The sequence below is a fragment of the Oncorhynchus tshawytscha genome, linkage group LG09 (assembly GCF_018296145.1).
Source record: "Oncorhynchus tshawytscha isolate Ot180627B linkage group LG09, Otsh_v2.0, whole genome shotgun sequence".
Taxonomy (NCBI): domain Eukaryota; kingdom Metazoa; phylum Chordata; class Actinopteri; order Salmoniformes; family Salmonidae; genus Oncorhynchus; species Oncorhynchus tshawytscha.
This window is the reverse complement of record NC_056437.1, coordinates 9779444-9799875: the sequence shown is the minus strand read 5'-3', so window position 1 is coordinate 9799875 and position 20432 is coordinate 9779444. Positions and strand designations below refer to the sequence as shown.

Genomic DNA, 20432 nt, shown 5'->3' with positions numbered 1-20432 from the left:
GAACCTATCCAATACTTATTGCTTATCCCCATACACCATATCCAGTCCTCATATCACTTACATCTATCCATATCACTTAGACCTATCCATATCACTTACACCTATCCATATCACTTATACCTATCCAGTCCCCATATCACTTATACATATCCAGTCCTCATATCACTTACACCTATCCATATCACTTACACCTATCCATATCACTTACACCTATCCATATCACTTACACCTATCCATATCACTTAAACCTATCCAGTCCTCATATCACTTACACCTATCCATATCACTTACACCTATCCAGTCCTCATATCACTTACACCTATCCATATCACTTACTCCTATCCATATCGCTTACACCTATCCATATCACTTACACCTATCCATATCACTTACACCTATCCAGTCCCCATATCACTTATACCTATCCAGTCCTCATATCACTTACACCTATCCATATCACTTAGACCTATCCATATCACTTACACCTATCCATATCACTTACACCTATCCATATCACTTACGCCTATCCATATCACTTACACCTATCCATATCACTTACACCTATCCATATCACCTACACCTATCCATATCACTTACACCTATCCAGTCCTCATATCGCTTACACCTATCCATATAACTTACACCTATCCATATCGCTTACACCTATCCAGTCCTCATATCACTTACACCTATCCATATCACTTACACCTATCCATATCACTTACACCTATCCATATCACTTAAACCTATCCGGTCCTCATATCACTTACAGCTATCCATATCACTTACAGCTATCCATATCACTTATACCTATCCATATCGCTTACACCTATCCAGTCCTCATATCACTTACACCTATCCATATCACTTACACCTATCCAGTCCTCATATCACTTACACCTATCCAGCCCTCATATCACTTACACCTATCCAGTCCTCTCAGATCGACACAAGTATCTTGTCTTAGAGTTTATTTGGGATTCAACGTCTCTCTACAAACCCCCAACACACCAGACTTTAAGACTACAGGGTTCGAGTTTCATAGCTGCTTTAAACCCCAGCCAGTACTGACTGGTCTGTCGGTCCACTTTACCTCTGAGTTTATCACACAAGGCTGTTAGTTAACTATGAAACAGGAGAGGGTCTACTCTGCGTTCACACACACACACACACACACACACACACACACACACACACACACACACACACACACACACACACACACACACACACACACACACATATATATACACATATATACACATACATATATATATATATATATATATATACACATACATATATATATATATACACACACACACATATATACACACACACACACATATATATATACACACACACACATATATGCACACACACACATATATATATATATACACACACACACATATATATATATACACACACACATATATATACACATACACACATACACATACACATATATACACACACACACACACACACACATATATACACACACACACATATATACACACACACAAAAGGCTGTTAACTAAGAAACGGGAGACATTCGTTAATCATTTCAACAGGACTGTTACCAAAGGTTTATCTTCATGTGATGGAATGACAGTGTGTGGCTTTTTATTTCATAGCTACAACATAATGTGTTTATGTTTTCATGTACTGCATGTAAATCAGACCTGGGAGAAATACTTAATCTGGCAAATCCTCTCAAATATTTGCTGTGCACTTGATTCAGGCTAGTTTAACTAGTGGGCTTGGTGGACAGATTGTACCGGCCATGCATATCACATGTAATTTGGCTCCGGTCTGACAATGTGTTTATGTGAGATGGACAGTGTGGTTTTTCTATTTTATAGCTACATGTTTTGATATGTTTTCATGTCTGTAAACTTGGCTTGCTTTTCGGTGTCTAGGCCAGGTTACTGTTAGGCACTTTGACAACCGCTAATATAAAAAGGGATTTTAAATACATTTGATCGATTGATTGATGTGTCTTTGTGTTGTAGACCGAGGACCCTACGATGGAGCGGCCGTACACGTTTAAAGATTTCCTCCTACGGCCACGAAGGTCAGTTCCAGACTACCGACGAAGGTGACAGGGAACTACACACACGCATTGACACACACACTCAAGTTACCCACAAACCATGTCCACCTGTTGTTGCTAATCCAAAGCAGATTCATGGTTAGATATCACTGGAACTACAGGCTTATGTCATTATGGTATTTGGTTTAAAGTAACTGTACTGTAATCATTGTTAGCTAAGACTGTTGTCATTCCACCTCCTCTGGTTCCAAATATTGTTCTAATTCTAGACATTAACTTAAATAGCATTGTTAAAATATTCCCCATGTATTGTTTATGGGGTGCTAACAGGGCTTCCATAGAATGTTGTAGTGTCATTTTAAATGCATCATCGCCCAACTCTCTGAAATTCATGGCTCTGGGGAAAACCATCTGTTTCTACCTCTGGTTTCTTTTGAATAACTCCCAACTAACTGCCATTTTGGTGTCCTCTCCTGTCTCCAGCCACAAGTCCCGGGTGAAGGGTTATCTACGGCTAAAGATGGCCTACCTGCCGAAGACTGGAAGTCCGGAGGAAGAGACCACTGAAGGGATTACCAGGGAGGAGGCAGAGGTAAGAAGACAGGCACAAGCGCACAGCTTTTTTTTTAATGTGAAATGTCAGGACTTTTTGGGGAGTAAAAATGTGTTTTCCCTAGGCCTAACCTTAACCCCAAAACCCCTAACCTTAACCCTAAACCTAACCGTTAAGCTTAAAATAGCGTTTTAACAAATTCAGTACAGTCCTGATTTTTAGAAAATAATATCATTTTCCTACATACAGTGCATTCGGAAAGTATTCAGACCCCTCAACTTTTTCCACAATGTTGTTACGTTACAGCCTTATTCTAAAATGGATTGAATACTTTTTTTCCCTCATCAATCTACGTACACACAATACCCCATAATGACATCACAATACCCCATAATGACATCACAATACCCCATAATGACATCACAATACCCCATAATGACAAAGCAAAAACAGTTTTTTTAAAGATTTTTTTTCACATTTATAATAAAATAAAAAAAAGAGCTGAAATATCACATTTACAAAAGTATTCAGACCCTTTACTCTGTACTTTGTTGAAGCACCTCTGGGAGCGATTACAGCCTAGAGTCTTCTTGGGTATGATGCTACAAACTTGGCGCACCTGTATTTGGGGAGTTTCCCCCATTCTTCTCTGCAGATCCTCTCAACCTCTTGACAGGTTGGATGGGAAGCACAGCTATTTTCAGCTCTCTCCAGAGATGTTCAATCGGGTTCAAGTCCGGGCTCTGGCTGGGCTACTCTAGGACATTCAGAGACTTTTCCCGAAGTCGCTCCTGCGTTGTCTGGGCTGTGTGCTGTTGGAAGGGGAACCTTCTCCCCAGTCTGAGGTCCTGATCACTCTGGAGCAGGTGTTCATCAAGGATCTCTGTACTTTTCTCCATTCATCTTTCCCTCAATCCTGACTAGTCTCCCAGTCTAGTCTCCCACCAAGCTTCATCAGAGGGATGGTGCCTGGTTTCTTCCAAATGTAATGCTTGGCATTAAAGACAAATAATTCAATCTTGGTTTTATCAGACCAGATCATTTTGTTTATCATGGTCTGAGAGTCTTTATGTGCCTTTTGGCAAACTCCAAGCTGGCTGTCATGTGCCTTTTTACTGAGGAGTGGCTTCCGTCTGGCCACTCTACCATAAAGGCCTGATTGGTGGAGTGCTACAGAGATGGTTGTCCTTCTGGAATGTTCTCCCATCTCCACAGAGGATCTCTGGAGCTCTGTCAGAGTGACCATCAGGTTCTTGGTCACCTCCCTGACCAAGGCCCTTCTCCCCTTGATTACTCAGTAAAGGACACCAATAATAAGAAGGGACTTCCTTGGGCCAAGAAACACAAGCAATGCACATTACACCAGTGGAAATCAGTCCTTTGGTCTGATGAGTAGAAATGTTAGATTTTTTGATTCCAACCGTGTCTTTGTGAGACGCAGAGAAGGTGAATGGATAATCTTTGCATGTGCGGTTCCCACTGTGAAGCATGGAGGAGGAGGTGTGGGGTTGCTTTGCTGGTGACAGGTGAATTCAAGGCACACTTTACCGACATAGCTACCACAGCATTCTGCAGCGATACGCCATCCCATCTGGTTTGCGCTTGGTGGGGCTATACTTTGTTTTTCAACAGAAAAATGACCCAACAAACCTCCAGGCTGTGTAAGGGCTATTTGACCAAGGAAAGTGAAGGAGGTGCAGCATCAGATGACCTGGCCTCCACAATCACCTGACATCAACCCAGTTGAGATGGTTTGGGATAAGTTGGATCGCAGAGTGAAGGAAAAGCAGCCAACAAGTGCTCAGCATGTGTAGGAACTTCTTCAAGACTGTTGGAAAAGCATTCCAAGTGAAGCTGGTTAAGAGAATGCCAAGAGTGTGCAAAGCTGTCATCAAAGCAAAGGGTGGCTACTTTGAAGAATCTCAAGTATAAATATATATATTTTTTTGTTTAACACTTTGGTTACTACATGACTCCATATGTGCTATTTCATAGTTTTGATATATTCACTATTATTCTCCAATGTAGCCCTTGAATCAGTAGGTGTGTCCAAGCTTTTGAGTGGTACTGTATATACATGCATACAGTTGTGGAGGTGGAGTAACAAAAGTCTGTTACTGCCAACAGGGAGTCTGGAGAAAACGTCTAGTCTGTTCTGGTCTGGCCTCTCTTTCTGGAAACACCATTCACTCGCTCACTCACTTCCCCACTTCCTTTCATTTTCAAGTCTGATCTAATGGAAAATTAAAGTATGTGTTTGGTGTGTGTTTCTGTACGCTTCTGTGTGCCAGTGACTTAATCTGAGTAAGAGAGCGAGAGAGGGCAAGATGGCTTATAGTTTTTCACTCAGTAAAATGAGGCCTAGATAGGGTGACATATAGCTAGTCTCGGTACCCGTCTGTTTAGCCATCATTCCACTCTTTGTCTTGCTAAACATCTTTGGCAATATGACACTGAGTAAGAGTGGAATTGTAGCTAAACAGACGGGTACCCAGGCTAACATTTAGCAGGAGAACTGAAGAAAAAAAAAAACTGAAAATCTCCAACGTTCTTGCGAGTTCTCAGACAGACAGACAGCCAGTGGAATGTAAGGTACACCAAAAGGGAAGAGCTGTGTTTTGTTTCCTGGCTGTGCCGTGTCTCTCTCTCTGTCTGTATCTTTGAGCACTCTCCTCCTGTGCCTTTGTGCTTCTCAGGGCTGGGAGGTGAACGACTCTGCCGATCCCAGCGTCCAGAGGCCCCAGGCTGTCCAGCCCCCACTGCCCCCAGGATGGGAGGAGAAGGTTGATAACCTGGGCAGAACCTACTACGTCAACCACAACAACCGCTATACACAGTGGAAACGACCCAGTAATGTGTATGTATACACAGCTATGTTACCTTTACACACAGTTATCAGAACTGCTCTAGGTCCTCTGGTTTCCTCCAGGGCTCTGTACTAGGTCCTCTGGTGTCCCCCAGGGCTCGGGGCTAGGTCTTCTGGTGTCTCAGTGCTAGGTCCTCTGGTGTCCCCCAGGGCTCTGTACTAGGTCCTCTGGTGTCCCCCAGGGCTCTGTACTAGGTCCTCTGGTGTCCCCCAGGGCTCGGTGCTAGGTCTTCTGGTGTCCCCCAGGGCTCGGTGCTAGGTCTTCTGGTGTTCTCCAGACTCGGTGCTAGGTCTTCTGGTGTCCCCCAGGGCTCGGTGCAAGGTCTTCTGGTGTCCCCCAGGGCTCGGTGCTAGGTCTTCTGGTGTCCCCCAGGGCTCGGTGCAAGGTCTTCTGGTGTCCCCCAGGGCTCGGTGCTAGGTCTTCTGGTGTCCCCCAGGGCTCGGTGCAAGGTCTTCTGGTGTCCCCCAGGGCTCGGTACTAGGTCCTCTGGTGTCCCCCAGGGCTCGGTACTAGGTCCTCTTGTTCTCTCTGTGCACAAACATGTAAAATGTTAATTATCTCTTCTCTACAGGGATGATGTTTCGGAGGTGGAGAATGACAATCAGCAGCGGGCGAACAGCATCCAGGCCCACCGGGTTTTCAGGTCTAGACGACATATCTCTGAAGACCTGGAGAACGAACACACAGAACCCAGAGACATGGAAGATGTGAGTCTGACCTTTGACCGCTCGACTGTACAATATGTTTTAATCAAGATCTTCGTAAATCCAAGGTCATCTATTGCTTCATACCAGGACAATATTACACCTACATTGTTACTTAAAATAGGTTAATGGATAAATGCCTTATCTTTACCGCAGAATACAGAAGGATTTTCCAAACTAGTCAGTGGTATAGTACATACTCTCGCGCACTCTCTCTCTCTGCACAGTCGTGGGAGCCAATCACTGAAGAGAGTCCAGACGGCCCCCTACCTGGCCCCTCCTCCTCAATGGCGACGGCCATCCCCCAAACGCCTGCCCCCCCACCCCTCCAGGAGTTCTCAGAGGAGATCAACCTGCACCTCTCTCTCTCTCCAACCCCATCCGGCCCCCCGCCTGACATCAACGGAGAGGTGGCCGCCCCCAGCCACGCCTCTGCTGTGGTGAGAATCACTGACCAGTTTGATTCTGTTGGAGGCATATTCAGCACTTTTTAACCTCATTCATTAGCACCATTCCAGTATGTGTGAAAACATTTGTTCTTGTAGCCAAAAAGACGAGAAGAAAAAGTCTTAAGAAAACAATCCCTCCCTCCCTCCCTCCGTCTCCCCTCAGCAGAGCCATCTGACCTCCAGGCTGCGCTCCTCCAGCATGACAGATGGGGTCAGTGACCAGGCCCAGCCTCCTCCTCCAGCGGTACGATACACACACTCTTTCTTCATGCTCTCCTCTGTTGTTCCACCTCTGCCTTCCGATTCCTTTACTACACAGGCAGCTCTTTCTGTTCTCCTCTCCTCCGGTCTTCCTCACCTCTCCTACTTTCCTCTCCCCTCTCCTTCTGTCTTCCTCCTGTCCTCTCCTTCCCTCCTCCTGTTCTCCCCCCTCTCCTCCTCCTGTCCTCTCCCCTCTCCTGCTGTCTTCCTCCTGTCCTCTCCTTTCCTCCTGTCCTCTCCTTCCCACCTCCTGTTCTCCCCCCTCTCCTCCTCATGTCCTCTCCTCCTTTCCTCTCCCCTCTCCTGCTGTCTTCCTCCTGTCCTCTCCCCTCCTCCTCTCTGCTTGTTGTGATTCCTTACTGCCTGGTGGTGATTCACTCTGCAGTGTCAGGCTGTGTGTTTCTGTAACAGTGGCAGTAATTCTATCCTTCCTAATCAAACACATCCTAGACAGAGATCTGAGTCACAGTAGCCCAGGGAGCCAGTGCTTCTGAAGGGAAAAGCACAGGTGCTGATGTCAGCCTTTTATCTCACTGACCTGAATGAGTGAGTGGGTAGCTGGGGTTTTTACAACTGTAGCAGAATGAGGATTTTTCTAGACTGGATTTTTTTTTCACAGTCAGAGGCTAAATCCAGTCACCACATGTTTCTGTGGTTTGACACACTTTCTTAGGAAGCATGTGTAGGTTGCAGATCTGGGTTCATATAATATTTGAAATCTTTCAAAGTGCTATGAGTGTGTGCTCTAGCCTACCTGGAGTGGCAGACTACTCTATTGGTTCCATTGCACCATGCAAGCTCAATTACGTACATCTTAAGTATTTGGATTTGGATACTATGAACCCAGGATTTGGATTCTTTGAACCCAGGTCTGGTGTCAAAGGGATGATTTCAGTTTCCATATATAGCTCAGTCTGTCCCATATACCGGTTTGGTTTGACACACTTTCCTGGGAATGAAAAGGAATGTGTAGGTTGAGCATGGTTGGTTATGTAATTCTTCCCCCCTGACTGGGCAGTGTTTCTCTTGCTGTGGAGTGCACCTCAGACGGAAGAAAGTATATCTACACAAATAAGCTGTGAAAAGGCTGTTTTAAATGGTTCTTGACATGGACAGTGTGTGAGACGGCCTCAGTTATTGCAGAAGGGAGGGAAGAAAGCTACATGTTATTGGTTTGGAACAGCCCTGCACAGTTGACCCCTCTGCCTCGCCCGGGGTGTAACTTAGTTGTCGGCAATGTTCCCTCAAAAAAATGTCGTCACTGAGCAAATTTCTGGTTTACTGAGTGCAAACTTGAACAATGTGAAAATTCAGTGCATCTTCTGGTGCGTGTTTACTGTGAACACTGAGGCTGTACCCGTGAACACTGAGGCTGTACCCACTTTAAGTTAGTTTTAACAGTGGCCAAGTAGGCTAATGTGGCTATTTGATCATAATGGAGGCCTACCAGAGTGGCCTACCAGAGTGGCCTACCAGAGTGGCCTACCATCAAAAACAATGGAGAAAAAGCATCCCATAACATTTTAACATGGCAATAGCTGTTCTATTCAGGTCCCTTTTAGGAAAAAAATTAACATGCAGGACTTGACATTAACCTGTTTATCCACTTGTCCTTCAGACAATGTGGTGACTGAAAATGATGTTTGATGCAAGAAATCACTTTTCAAAATAAAATGCATCATTATTCCCATAAGATTATTATAGATAGGCAGCATAATTTGTCTGATTATCGGCTACTTAGCTTTTCCAAGCCTGTCTCAAAATACAACACTGTCCCTTTAAGACAAAAAAAAAGCTCTTTACCTGACTCGCTTTTCAAAGATGTCTAGAAATGTACACATTTTGTGTTCTTGTATGAAGCAATCACTCCCCCATTGCTGACTACACATTATCTATATCTGGGCTAGTAACTCACTAACTAGCAAAGGATATGAACAGATGTACACACGTTGCTACATGTAGCTCTCGCTTTGATCTCAAAACAAGCTCATCTATTCACGACGGCTCATGCTGTAAACACAGTCCAGTTCAAAGTGAATGACACAGATACATATATGGCAGTGGTCTCTTTGCATATAGGCCTACGGCAGCTCTGATGGGTTATGGCACACCGGCTTGTGTAGAGTATGAGCCTTAGTCGTGCCTGTCAATGCAATAACATTCTACTCCGATGCTTTCTGCCTACAACAGAATCTCTTGCATACTTAGTTTTGCATACCAGCATGCTGACCACACTGCTTGCGCGTGTCAACGAGCGCCATGTGGGTGATTGAAAGATAAACTGAGGTCCGCACTCCAGTCCAGTTGGTTGCCAACCGCCATATAAAGTCCAAAGAAGAAGCCTGAAGGAGGCCTTTTTTTACCCTTTTATCTGTGGATTAATTGTTAGAGTAGAGGACCTTGTGCATTTCAGGTACAATAACAACCCAATGTTTATATCCCAGGACAAATTAGCTAGCAACAGCAAGCTAGCTAAATTGCCAAATGTTTCATGGTTTTTGACCCGTCCCCAAATGAATATAGTTAGTTCAGAGTTTGTTTTGTTATTTCGACCTGCGTGTCCTGATCGTGTCTGGTGTGGGTGGACAAAATCAAATGGGCAGCAGTCTGGTCAGCATGTAAGTCTTGCATAGTTTTTTAAAAATGTTGGTATGTTGCATTGAAAGTGGCAAATATTGCGCTGATTCGATCACAATTCCCACAGTAAAGAGAATCGTTGTTGGTGTTAACTAACGGGGGAAAAGTCTAGAAAGCTGTGTGAAGTTCAATTTCGTTGTTCTCTGCGCGGGCTGATATTTCTTCTGCATGGCAGTCCCTGGGGAGCTGCATGCATGTGCACGCTCGCAGCTTAGAGGAAATGTTGGTTGTTGGTTCATTATTTGGCAGCAAAAGTGTTTTGTTTTGTACTTTTTGAAATGTAGGCTTATGTCTTAAATGCAGTGAAGAGTGCGATGTAGTTCCATGTTGCTCCATAAGGCGTATCAAAAGAGTTATTGTTATTGACAAAAAAATAAGTTATTGTTGCTAATGACAAAGAAAAGGGTTAATGTTGCTAATGACTAAGGAAAGGATTACTGTTGCTAATGACTAAGGAAAGGATTACTGTTGCTAATGACTAAGGAAAGGATTACTGTTGCTAATGACTAAGGAAAGGATTACTGTTGCTAATGACTAAGGAAAGGTTTACTGTTGCTAATGACTAAGGAAAGGTTTACTGTTGCTAATGACAAAGAAAAGGTTTACTGTTGCTAATGACAAAGAAAAGGGTTATTGTTGCTAATGACAAAGAAAGGGGTTATTGTTGCTAATGACAAAGAAAAGGGTTATTGTTGCTAATGACAAAGAAAAGGGTTATTGTTGCTAATGACAAAGAAAAGGGTTACTGTTGCTAATGACTAAGAAAAGGGTTATTGTTGCTAATGACAAAGAAAAGGGTTATTGTTGCTAATGACAAAGAAAGGGGTTATTGTTGCTAATGACAAAGAAAAGGATTACTGTTGCTAATGACTAAGAAAAGGATTACTGTTGCTAATGACAAAGGAAAGGGTTACTGTTGCTAATGACTAGAAAAGGATTACTGTTGCTAATGACTAAGGAAAGGATTACTGTTGCTAATGACTAAGGAAAGGGTTACTGTTGCTAATGACTAAGGAAAGTGTTACTGTTGCTAATGACTAAGGAAAGGGTTACTGTTGCTAATGACTAAGGAAAGGGTTACTGTTGCTAATGACAAAGAAAAGGGTTACTGTTGCTAATGACTAAGGAAAGGATTACTGTTGCTAATGACAAAGAAAAGGGTTATTGTTGCTAATGACAAAGAAAATGGTGAGTGTCAGTAATTTATTTATTTTTATTTCACCTTTATTTAACCAGGTAGGCTAGTTGAGAACAAGTTCTCATTTACAACTGCGACCTGGCGTAGTGAAGGGTGAGCGCCAATAATGGGGGGGAAAAAAGCATTGGGAAAGGGTTAGAAAGAGTCCCACAGTTATTTGGTGTGACTGTGCCTGTAGCCTACTAGATCAGTCACACTAGTTCTCCTTAACACTACCCACCCACTCAGCCAATGTTATCTCACTTTGCATTCCACTCTCTTGTGTGAGTTGGTGCTCTACTGTCATCAACAACTGTGGCGCTAGTCAGATCCATCTCACATGATTCTCAAAGAAGAAGAAAAAGCTTAACACTTATTGCCTTTTTGCATCCATTAACAATAATCATTCAAACAATTCCAGATTTCTCAAATTGAAAGCTTTTTATTCAGCTGTTTATATACTACTTCACTCTCAACCCGTAATCCAATCAAACAATGATAATCCACAACTATAATCCACCCACGGTAATCTGATTCCATGTGCCCCTTCCCTCACCTCTCCTCCTGTGTGGTCAGCTGTTTGGGTATGCTCCATGTCTCCTGTCCCTACCATCACAGGAGTCTATCCCCCCTGAGCATGGCTACACTCCTCACCCAGCTGTACTCCTACTGTCCCCCACCTCACCCCCTGGACTCTCTGACTCTAGAGTCACCTCCTTCCCCATGTCAGTCTTTCCTGCTCCTCCACACATCACCTACCTGACCCCCATGCCTCACCCTCACTGGTCATATCTGTCCCTGACCCCCATGCCTCACCCTCACTGGTCATATCTGTCCCTGACCCCATGCCTCACCCTCACTGGTCATATCTGTCCCTGACCCCCATGCCTCAGCCTCACTGGTCATATCTGTCCCTGACCCCCATGCCTCACCCTCGCTGGTCATATCTGTCCCTGACCCCTGCCTCAGCCCAACTGGTCATATCTGTCCCTGACCCCCCCTGCCTCAGCCTCACTGGTCATATCTGTCCCTGACCCCCTGCCTCAGCCTCACTGGTCATATCTGTCCCTGACCCCCATGCCTCACCCTCGCTGGTCATATCTGTCCCTGACCCCTGCCTCAGCCCAACTGGTCATATCTGTCCCTGACCCCCCCTGCCTCAGCCTCACTGGTCATATCTGTCCCTGACCCCCTGCCTCAGCCTCACTGGTCATATCTGTCCCTGACCCCCTGCCTCAGCCCCACTGGTCATATCTGGCCCTGACCCCTGCCTCAGCTTCACTGGTCATATCTGGCCCTGACCCCCTGCCTCAGCTTCACTGGTCATATCTGTCCCTGACCCCCTGCCTCAGCCTCACTGGTCATATCTGACCCTGACCCCCTGCCTCAGCCTCACTGGTCATATCTGTCCCTGACCCCCTGCCTCAGCTTCACTGGTCATATCTGTCCCTGACTCCCCCTGCCTCAGCCTCACTGGTCATATCTGTCCCAGCCCCCTCCCCCTCACTGGTCATATCAGCCCCCCCCTGCCTCCCCCTCTAAAGAAAGCTGTGTTCTACCAGCAGAGCTCCCAGACCAGAAGAACCAGAGCTCTAACAGTCACTGGAGTTGAGGAGCCCATGGTAATGTTGTCCAAATCTACCTGCTGTACATCAGTAATGTTGTCCCATTCTATATACTGTACATCTATCTACCTGCTGTACATCATTGTTGTCCCATTCTATATACTGTACATCTATCTACCTGCTGTACATCATTGTTGTCCCATTCTATATACTGTACATCTATCTACCTGCTGTACATCAGTAATGTTGTCCCATTCTATATACTGTACATCTATCTACCTGCTGTACATCAGTGTTGTCCCATTCTATATACTGTACATCTATCTACCTGCTGTACATCAGTGCACCTCTGCCATATGAATATCCTCTCCCTCTGCACCATTTTAGTTTTGTCCCCCTCCCTCCTCACAAGCGTTATGTATCAAGCTGGTGGTTAAGAAGCTAGGACTTAGAGACTGGAGACTAGACCACCCGTTTCCCCTCCTGCTTCTGTGTTGTGACCCCTCAATGGGAGAGTTCAGCTCACGTACCAAGTCAATAAGTGTATATACATTTCTTCATACGACGTTCAGTGGCTGTGAATTTGTACATGTATGTGCGTGTGGTTGTGTTTGCTGCTCCCCTGATAGGTCCACACATCATCACCGCCTGGGATGTATTTTAGTCTGTAATGAGCAGTTTGAGTGTCTTTCTTAGGTATGTTAGGTTGCACAGTAAGGTTTGAGTGTCTTACGTAGGTATGTTAGGTTGTACAGTAAGGTTTGAGTGTCTTATTTAGGTATGTTAGGTTGTACAGTAAGGTTTGAGTGTCTTATTTAGGTATGTTAGGTTGCACAGTAAGGTTTGAGTGTCTTATTTAGGTATGTTAGGTTGCACAGTAAGGTTTGAGTGTCTTACTTAGGTATGTTAGGTTGCACAGTAAGGTTTGAGTGTCTTACGTAGGTATGTTAGGTTGTACAGTAAGGTTTGAGTGTCTTATTTAGGTATGTTAGGTTGCACAGTAAGGTTTGAGTGTCTTACTTAGGTATGTTAGGTTGCACAGTAAGGTTTGAGTGTCTTACTATGTATGTTAGGTTGTACAGTATGTAAGTTTTAAGTGTGGTTTACTATATACAGTGCATTCGGAAAGTATTCATACCCCTTTTTTTCTACATTTTCTTACGTTACAGGCTTATTCTAAAATAAATCGTTTTTTTCCCTCATCAATATTCACACACCACCCCATAATGACAAAGCAAAAACAGGTTTTGAGATATGTTTGCAAATGTATAAAAAACTGAAATCACATTTACATAAGTATTCAGACCCTTTTACTCAGTACTTTGTTGAAGCACCTTCGGCAGCGATTACAGCCTCGATTCTTCTTGGCCATGACGCTACAAGCTTGGAACACCTGTATTTGGGGAGTTTCTCCCATTCTTCTCTGCAGATTCTCTCAAGCTCTGTCAGGTTGGATGGGGAGCGTTGCTGCACAGCTATTTTCAGGTCTCTCCAGAGATGTTCGATCAGGTTCAAGTCCGGGCTCTGGCTTGGCCACTCAAGGACATTCAGAGACTTGTCCCGAAGCTACGCCTACGTTTTCTTGGCTGTGTGCTTAGGGTCGTTGATCTGTTGGAAGGTGAACCGGCGCCCCAGTCTGAGATCCTGCTCCAGAGTGCTCAGGATTTCATCAGGGATCTCTCTGTACTTTGCTCCGTTCATCTTTCCCTTGATCCTGACTAGTCTCCCAGTCCCTGCCGCTGAAAAACATCCCCACCGCATGATTCTGCCACCATCATGCTTCCCCGTAGGGATGGTGCCAGGTTTCTTCCAGACGTGACGCTTGGCATTCAGGCCAAAGAGTTCAATCTTGGTTTCATCAGACCCCAGAGAGTCTTATTTCTCATGGTCTGAGTGAGAGTCCTTTAGGTGCCTTTTGGCAAACTCCAAGTGGGCTGTCGTGCCTTTTACTGAGGAGTGGCTTCCATCTGGCCACTCTACCATAAAGGCCTGATTTGGTGGAGTGTTGCAGAGATGGTTTTCCTTCTGGAAGGTTGTCCAATCTCCACGGAGGAACTCTGGAGCCCTGTCAGTGACTATCGGGTCCTTGGTCACCTCCCTGACCAAGGTCCTTCTCCCCTGATTGGTCAGTTTGGCTGGGTGGCCAGCTCTAGGAAGAGTCTTGATGGTTCCAAACTTCTTCCATTTAAGAATGATGGAGGCCACTGTGGTCTTGGGGACCTTCAATGCTGCAGACATTTTTTGGTACCCTTCCCCATTTGTGCCTCGACACAATCCTGTCTCGGAGCTCTACGGACAATTTCTTCAACCTCATGGCTTGGTTTTTGCACTGACATGCACTGTCAACTGTGGGACTTTATATAGACAGGCAATGGACTGAACAATTAATTGAATTTACCACAGGTGGACTCCAATCCCGAGTGACGCAGCGGTCTAAGGCACTGCATCCGTGCTTGAGGCGTCACTACAGACACCCTGGTTCGATTCCAGATGGAATCACAACCGGCAGTGATTGGGAGTCCCATAGGGTGGCAGACAATTGGCCCAGCGTCATCCGGGTTTGGTTCGGTGTAGGCCGTCATTGTAATTAAGAACTTGTTCTTAACTGACTTGCCCAGTTAAATAAAGGTTAAATAAAGAATTTAAAAAATTATCAATGGAAGCAGGATGCAGCTGAGCTCAATTTTGAGTCATCTGATACAGCTATTTAAAAAATATATTTTTAATACATTTGCAATAATTTCTTAACCTATTTTTGCTTTGACATTATGGGGTATTGTGTGTAGATTGAGGGGGGGGGGGAAATAATTGAATCCATTTTAGAATAAGGCTGTAACGTAAAGAAATGTGGAAAAGTTCAAGTGATCTGAATAATTTTCCGAATGCACTGAATGTTAGGTTGTATGTATGTATGCATGCTTGACTGAGTCTTACTATATATGTTAGGTTGTATGCATGTTTGACTGAGTCTTACTATATATGTTTGGTTGTATGTATGTTTGACTGAGTCTTACTATATATGTTAGGTTGTATGCATGTTTGACTGAGTCTTACTATATATGGTAGGTTGTATGGATGTTTGACTGAGTCTTACTATATATGTTAGGTTGTATGCATGTTTGACTGAGTCTTACTATATATGGTAGGTTGTATGCATGTTTGACTGAGTCTTACTATATATGGTAGGTTGTATGTATGTTTGACTGAGTCTTACTATATACAGTGCCTTGCGAAAGTATTCGGCCCCCTTGAACTTTGCGACCTTTTGCCACATTTCAGGCTTCAAACATAAAGATATAAAACTGTATTTTTTGTGAAGAATCAACAACAAGTGGGACACAATCATGAAGTGGAACGACATTTATTGGATATTTAAAACTTTTTTAACAAATCAAAAACTGAAAAATTGGGCGTGCAAAATTATTCAGCCCCCTTAAGTTAATACTTTGTAGCTCCACCTTTTGCTGCGATTACAGCTGTAAGTCGCTTGGGGTATGTCTCTATCAGTTTTGCACATCGAGAGACTGAAATGTTTTCCCATTCCTCCTTGCAAAACAGCTCGAGCTCAGTGAGGTTGGATGGAGAGCATTTGTGAACAGCAGTTTTCAGTTCTTTCCACAGATTCTCGATTGGATTCAGGTCTGGACTTTGACTTGGCCATTCTAACACCTGGATATGTTTATTTTTGAACCATTCCATTGTAGATTTTGCTTTATGTTTTGGGATCATTGTCTTGTTGGAAGACAAATCTCCGTCCCAGTCTCAGGTCTTTTGCAGACTCCATCAGGTTTTCTTCCAGAATGGTCCTGTATTTGGCTCCATCCATCTTCCCATCAATTGTAACCATCTTCCCTGTCCCTGCTGAAGAAAAGCAGGCCCAAACCATGATGCTGCCACCACCATGTTTGACAGTGGGGATGGTGTGTTCAGGGTGATGAGCTGTGTTGCTTTTACGCCAAACATAACGTTTTGCATTGTTGCCAAAAAGTTCAATTTTGGTTTCATCTGACCAGAGCACCTTCTTCCACATGTTTGGTGTGTCTCCCAGGTGGCTTGTGGCAAACTTTAAACAACACTTTTTATGGATATCTTTAAGAAATGGCTTTCTTCTTGCCACTCTTCCATACAGGCCAGATTTGTGCAATATACGACTGATTGTTGTCCTATGGACAGAGTCTCCCACCTCAGCTGTAGATCTCTGCAGTTCATCCAGAGTGATCATGGGCCTCTTCGCTGCATCTCTGATCAGTCTTCTCCTTGTATGAGCTGAAAGTTTAGAGGGATGGCCAGGTCTTGGAAGATTTGCAGTGGTCTGATACTCCTTCCATTTCAATATTATCGCTTGCACAGTGCTCCCTGGGATGTTTAAAGCTTGGGAAATCTTTTTGTATCCAAATCCGGCTTTAAACTTCTTCACAACAGTATCTCGGACCTGCCTGGTGTGTTCCTTGTTCTTCATGATGCTCTCTGCGCTTTTAACGGACCTCTGAGACTATCACAGTGCAGGTGCATTTATACGGAGACTTGATTACACACAGGTGGATTGTATTTATCATCATTAGTCACTTAGGTCAACATTGGATCATTCAGAGATCCTCACTGAACTTCTGGAGAGAGTTTGCTGCACTGAAAGTAAAGGGGCTGAATAATTTTGCACGCCCAATTTTTCAGTTTTTGATTTGTTAAAAAAGTTTGAAATATCCAATAAATGTCGTTCCACTTCATGATTGTGTCCCACTTGTTGTTGATTCTTCACCAAAAAATACAGTTTTATATCTTTATGTTTGAAGCCTGAAATGTGGCAAAAGGTCGCAAAGTTCAAGGGGGCCGAATACTTTCGCAAGGCACTGTATGTTAGGTTGTATGCATGTTTGACTGAGTCTTACTATATATGTTAGGTTGTATGTATGTTTGACTGAGTCTTACTATATATGTTAGGTTGTATGCATGTTTGACTGAGTCTTACTACATATGTTAGGTTGTATGTATGTTTGACTGAGTCTTACTACATATGTTAGGTTGTATGTCAGGTTTGAAAGCTGTTCTATGTGGTTTGTTTGTCATTGTGTGTTTGTTTTTTCTAAAGCTGTCCTGCTTCTGCTGGCCTGCTTCTGTGAGTTTCTGAGGAGCCGCAGTATTGTAGTACAATAGTACTAGGCTACTTGTTGTACTGCAGTACTGTTTTTTTGTTGTCAATAAGCCACTCCCACTCCCACTGTTTCTATATTTCTTATCAATGTGTAAAAAAAATAAAAATACAGTTTACACACAAGTTTCTTCCAGGTGGCCATATTGTCCTGCCCGAATAACATTTGCTTCTCTTGCTTGGTTCAGTCTCAGTCGACAGCCTATGCCCTGACCACACCAGGCCTACCTCCAGGATGGGAGGAGAGGAAGGACGCCAAGGGACGCACGTATTACGTCAATCATAACAACCGCTGCACCACCTGGACCAAGCCTATCCTCCAGGTACTTAGAGGCCTCACCTGGTGCACGGAGAGACTGCATGGGCCTGGGCTTACTCCTTCTTCTCTCTTCTGTCCTCATTCCATCGGGGCATTTCTCTGTGCCTGGGTACAACATCCACTGTTCTCTTTGTCCCCCTCTTCCTGCCGTCCTGTCTTAAAGTGTGGCTCTGGGTGCATGCCTTACTTCAGGTCACCTTGAGTGTGTGTCCATCTTCCTCCCTCTCTTCCTCTGTTTCTTACTATGTGCCAAATACTAACTTGAAATGTGCACGTAACTCGTAAGTATTGATGAATGGGAGATTTCAGTGGAAATTTAAAGTGGTGTGCGTGTATCTCATGCATTCTATCTACACACATTGGATGATCTCTCCTCTGCCCGATCATCTCCTTACCCTGTAACTTCCCTCACGTTTTCATCTGTCTATCACACACAGCCTTGTTCCTCCTTCTACCTGTGTTAACTAAAAAAGTCTCTCCCTGACAGCACACTGAAGACGAAGCGAGTACCTCTGACTCCGGCGCTGCAGCTGAAGCCGCCTCCACCTCTTCCTCAGCCAACAACAATAGTCATCTGATTGAACCGCAAATACGCCGCGCCCGTAGTCTCAGTTCCCCTACCGTTACCCTGTCCTCCCCCTTAGAGGTGAGATTATCCAGCCTGTCCTGTAGGACTTCCTTACTTCAATCTCTCCTATCTATCTAACTGATGAGAGCGCCCCACCACTACCCTACCCGCCCTCTAGACAACACTTTTCTTCCCTCCCCTTTTCCATCATCTGCTCTCCTCCCGTCTAACATTCTCTGTTCCGTCATCTGCTCTCCTCCCGTCTAACATTCTCTGTTCCGTCATCTGCTCTCCTCCCGTCTAACATTCTCATGTTCTACCTTTCGTCTCTGATTCAGGTTCAGCCTCTATCATTGTCCTGTCTGTCTCCTCTTTCTGTCTTTCAGGTTCAGTACCACTCTGCTGCATGCCACTGTTCTCTGTCCTTCTCGTCCCTTGACCGTTGTAATGCTGTTTACCTCATTTACTCCTTCTCTGTCAGTACTTTCACCACCTTCAGTTTAACCTCGTGTTACGCTGTGAGAGCATCTTTCATCTGAAGATCATTTTGAAGCTGACATTTTATTTTTAAACACCACTACCTTCAAGCAATGTCATTTATTTCAGTCATCTGAATATAATAATGGATTTCAAAGTGCTGAAGTCTGACTGATTTGTTGAACCATGGTGAGGCTTGGCATGGCTTAGCTATGATCAGGGACACATCTTTTCCCTTTTCTAATCTCCTCAAGGTGTGATCTCTCCAGAGTTAACTAAGGCTACATCCCAAATGGCAACCTATTCCTTACATAGTCCATATTGTGTTCTGGTAGTACATCATGAATAGGGTGCCATTTGGGACGTAAGGAGAGAGACACATTCATATGCAGCCCAGGCAATGGACAAACTCCATAGGCTAGAGAGGGAGGGAGAGATTCATTCATATGCAGCCCAGGCAATGGACAAACTCCATAGGCTAGAGAGGGAGGGAGAGTTTCATTCATATGCAGCCCAGGCAATGGACAAACTCCATAGGCTAGAGAGGGAGGGAGAGTTTCATTCATATGCAGCCCAGGCAATGGACAAACTCCATAGGCTAGAGAGGGAGGGAGAGATTCATTCATATGCAGCCCAGGCAATGGACAAACTCCATAGGCTAGAGGGGGAGATTCATATGCAGCCCAGGCAATGGACAAACTCCATAGGCTAGAGGGGGAGATTCATATGCAGCCCAGGCAATGGACAAACTCCATAGGGGAGAGAGGGAGAGATTCATTCATATGCAGCCCAGGAAATGGCCTGAAACTCCATAGGGGAGGGAGGGAGAGATTCATTCATATGCAGCCCAGGCAATGGACTGAAACTCCACAGCTTATGGATGCAGGACCCTGTCCTGGAAGTTGGTCATGACTAATCTGCTATGAGATGCACTGAACGCATTATTTATTCTCCATGTGACAAGTTTACCTGTGATTGGTCTAGGCTTGTGACAGTAGGGCACAGCCCTCCTTATTGGTCACCGGATGCAGTCGGCCAAAGGACACCGAATGTAAGAGAGGGTAATATTATGTGGTGGACTGAACGGCTCTAATGTGTGACTTAATAAACCACACATCAGTATTCTGTTACATCCCCTGTCCGTTAACCCCCCCCCAGGCTATGGGCTGAAGGAAGTGTCTTCATTGATCTTCCCGAAAAGATAATCTGTTTCCCAGAGTCCACAATCACAGATGTGACAGTCTACACAGCCCATTATTGCATTTGTCGGCCTCATCTAAAAGACGTTATGTCACAATAGATTGAGTGGTTCTGCTGCTTTAATATATGAAGCAAGTTTTCGGGCTGGATGGGAATATGTGGGACAAAGCTCACTCTGTTATTTCTCTGTCTGTCAAACCCTTTGCCTTATTGTGGTATTGAATCATTTGTATACACTGTGTGGAAAGGAAGTGGCTGAGAAATACCTTTTTATTACGATTTTTTATTTTATTTTACCTTTATTTAACCAGGCAAGTCAGTTAAGAACAAATTCTTATTTTCAATGACGGCCTCGGAACAGTGGGTTAACTGCCTGTTCAGGGGCAGAACGACAGCTTTGTACCTTGTCAGCACGGGGGTTTGAACTCACAACCTTCCGGTTACTAGTCC

General features: G+C 44.4%; 1 protein-coding gene across 11 annotated transcripts in view; it reads left to right on the top strand.

The window, feature by feature from the left end:
• The window catches only part of nedd4l (NEDD4 like E3 ubiquitin protein ligase), a 112654-nt gene that overhangs the window by 57492 nt on the left and 34730 nt on the right, over positions 1 to 20432 (top strand). For 4 of the 11 annotated variants that reach the window (XM_042326486.1, XM_042326483.1, XM_042326479.1 and 1 more), the window contains 9 exons: positions 2019 to 2080; positions 2543 to 2651; positions 5309 to 5469; positions 6051 to 6186; positions 6411 to 6623; positions 6796 to 6876; positions 12273 to 12329; positions 17607 to 17741; positions 18225 to 18383. In XM_042326486.1, coding sequence (XP_042182420.1) covers positions 2019 to 2080; positions 2543 to 2651; positions 5309 to 5469; positions 6051 to 6186; positions 6411 to 6623; positions 6796 to 6876; positions 12273 to 12329; positions 17607 to 17741; positions 18225 to 18383 — 1113 coding nt within the window. Of the gene's footprint in view, positions 1 to 2018; positions 2105 to 2542; positions 2652 to 5308; positions 5470 to 6050; positions 6187 to 6410; positions 6624 to 6795; positions 6877 to 12272; positions 12330 to 17606; positions 17742 to 18224; positions 18384 to 20432 lie in introns of all 11 variants that reach the window. The other 7 variants (XM_042326485.1, XM_042326484.1, XM_042326480.1 and 4 more) reach the window with 4 other exon arrangements.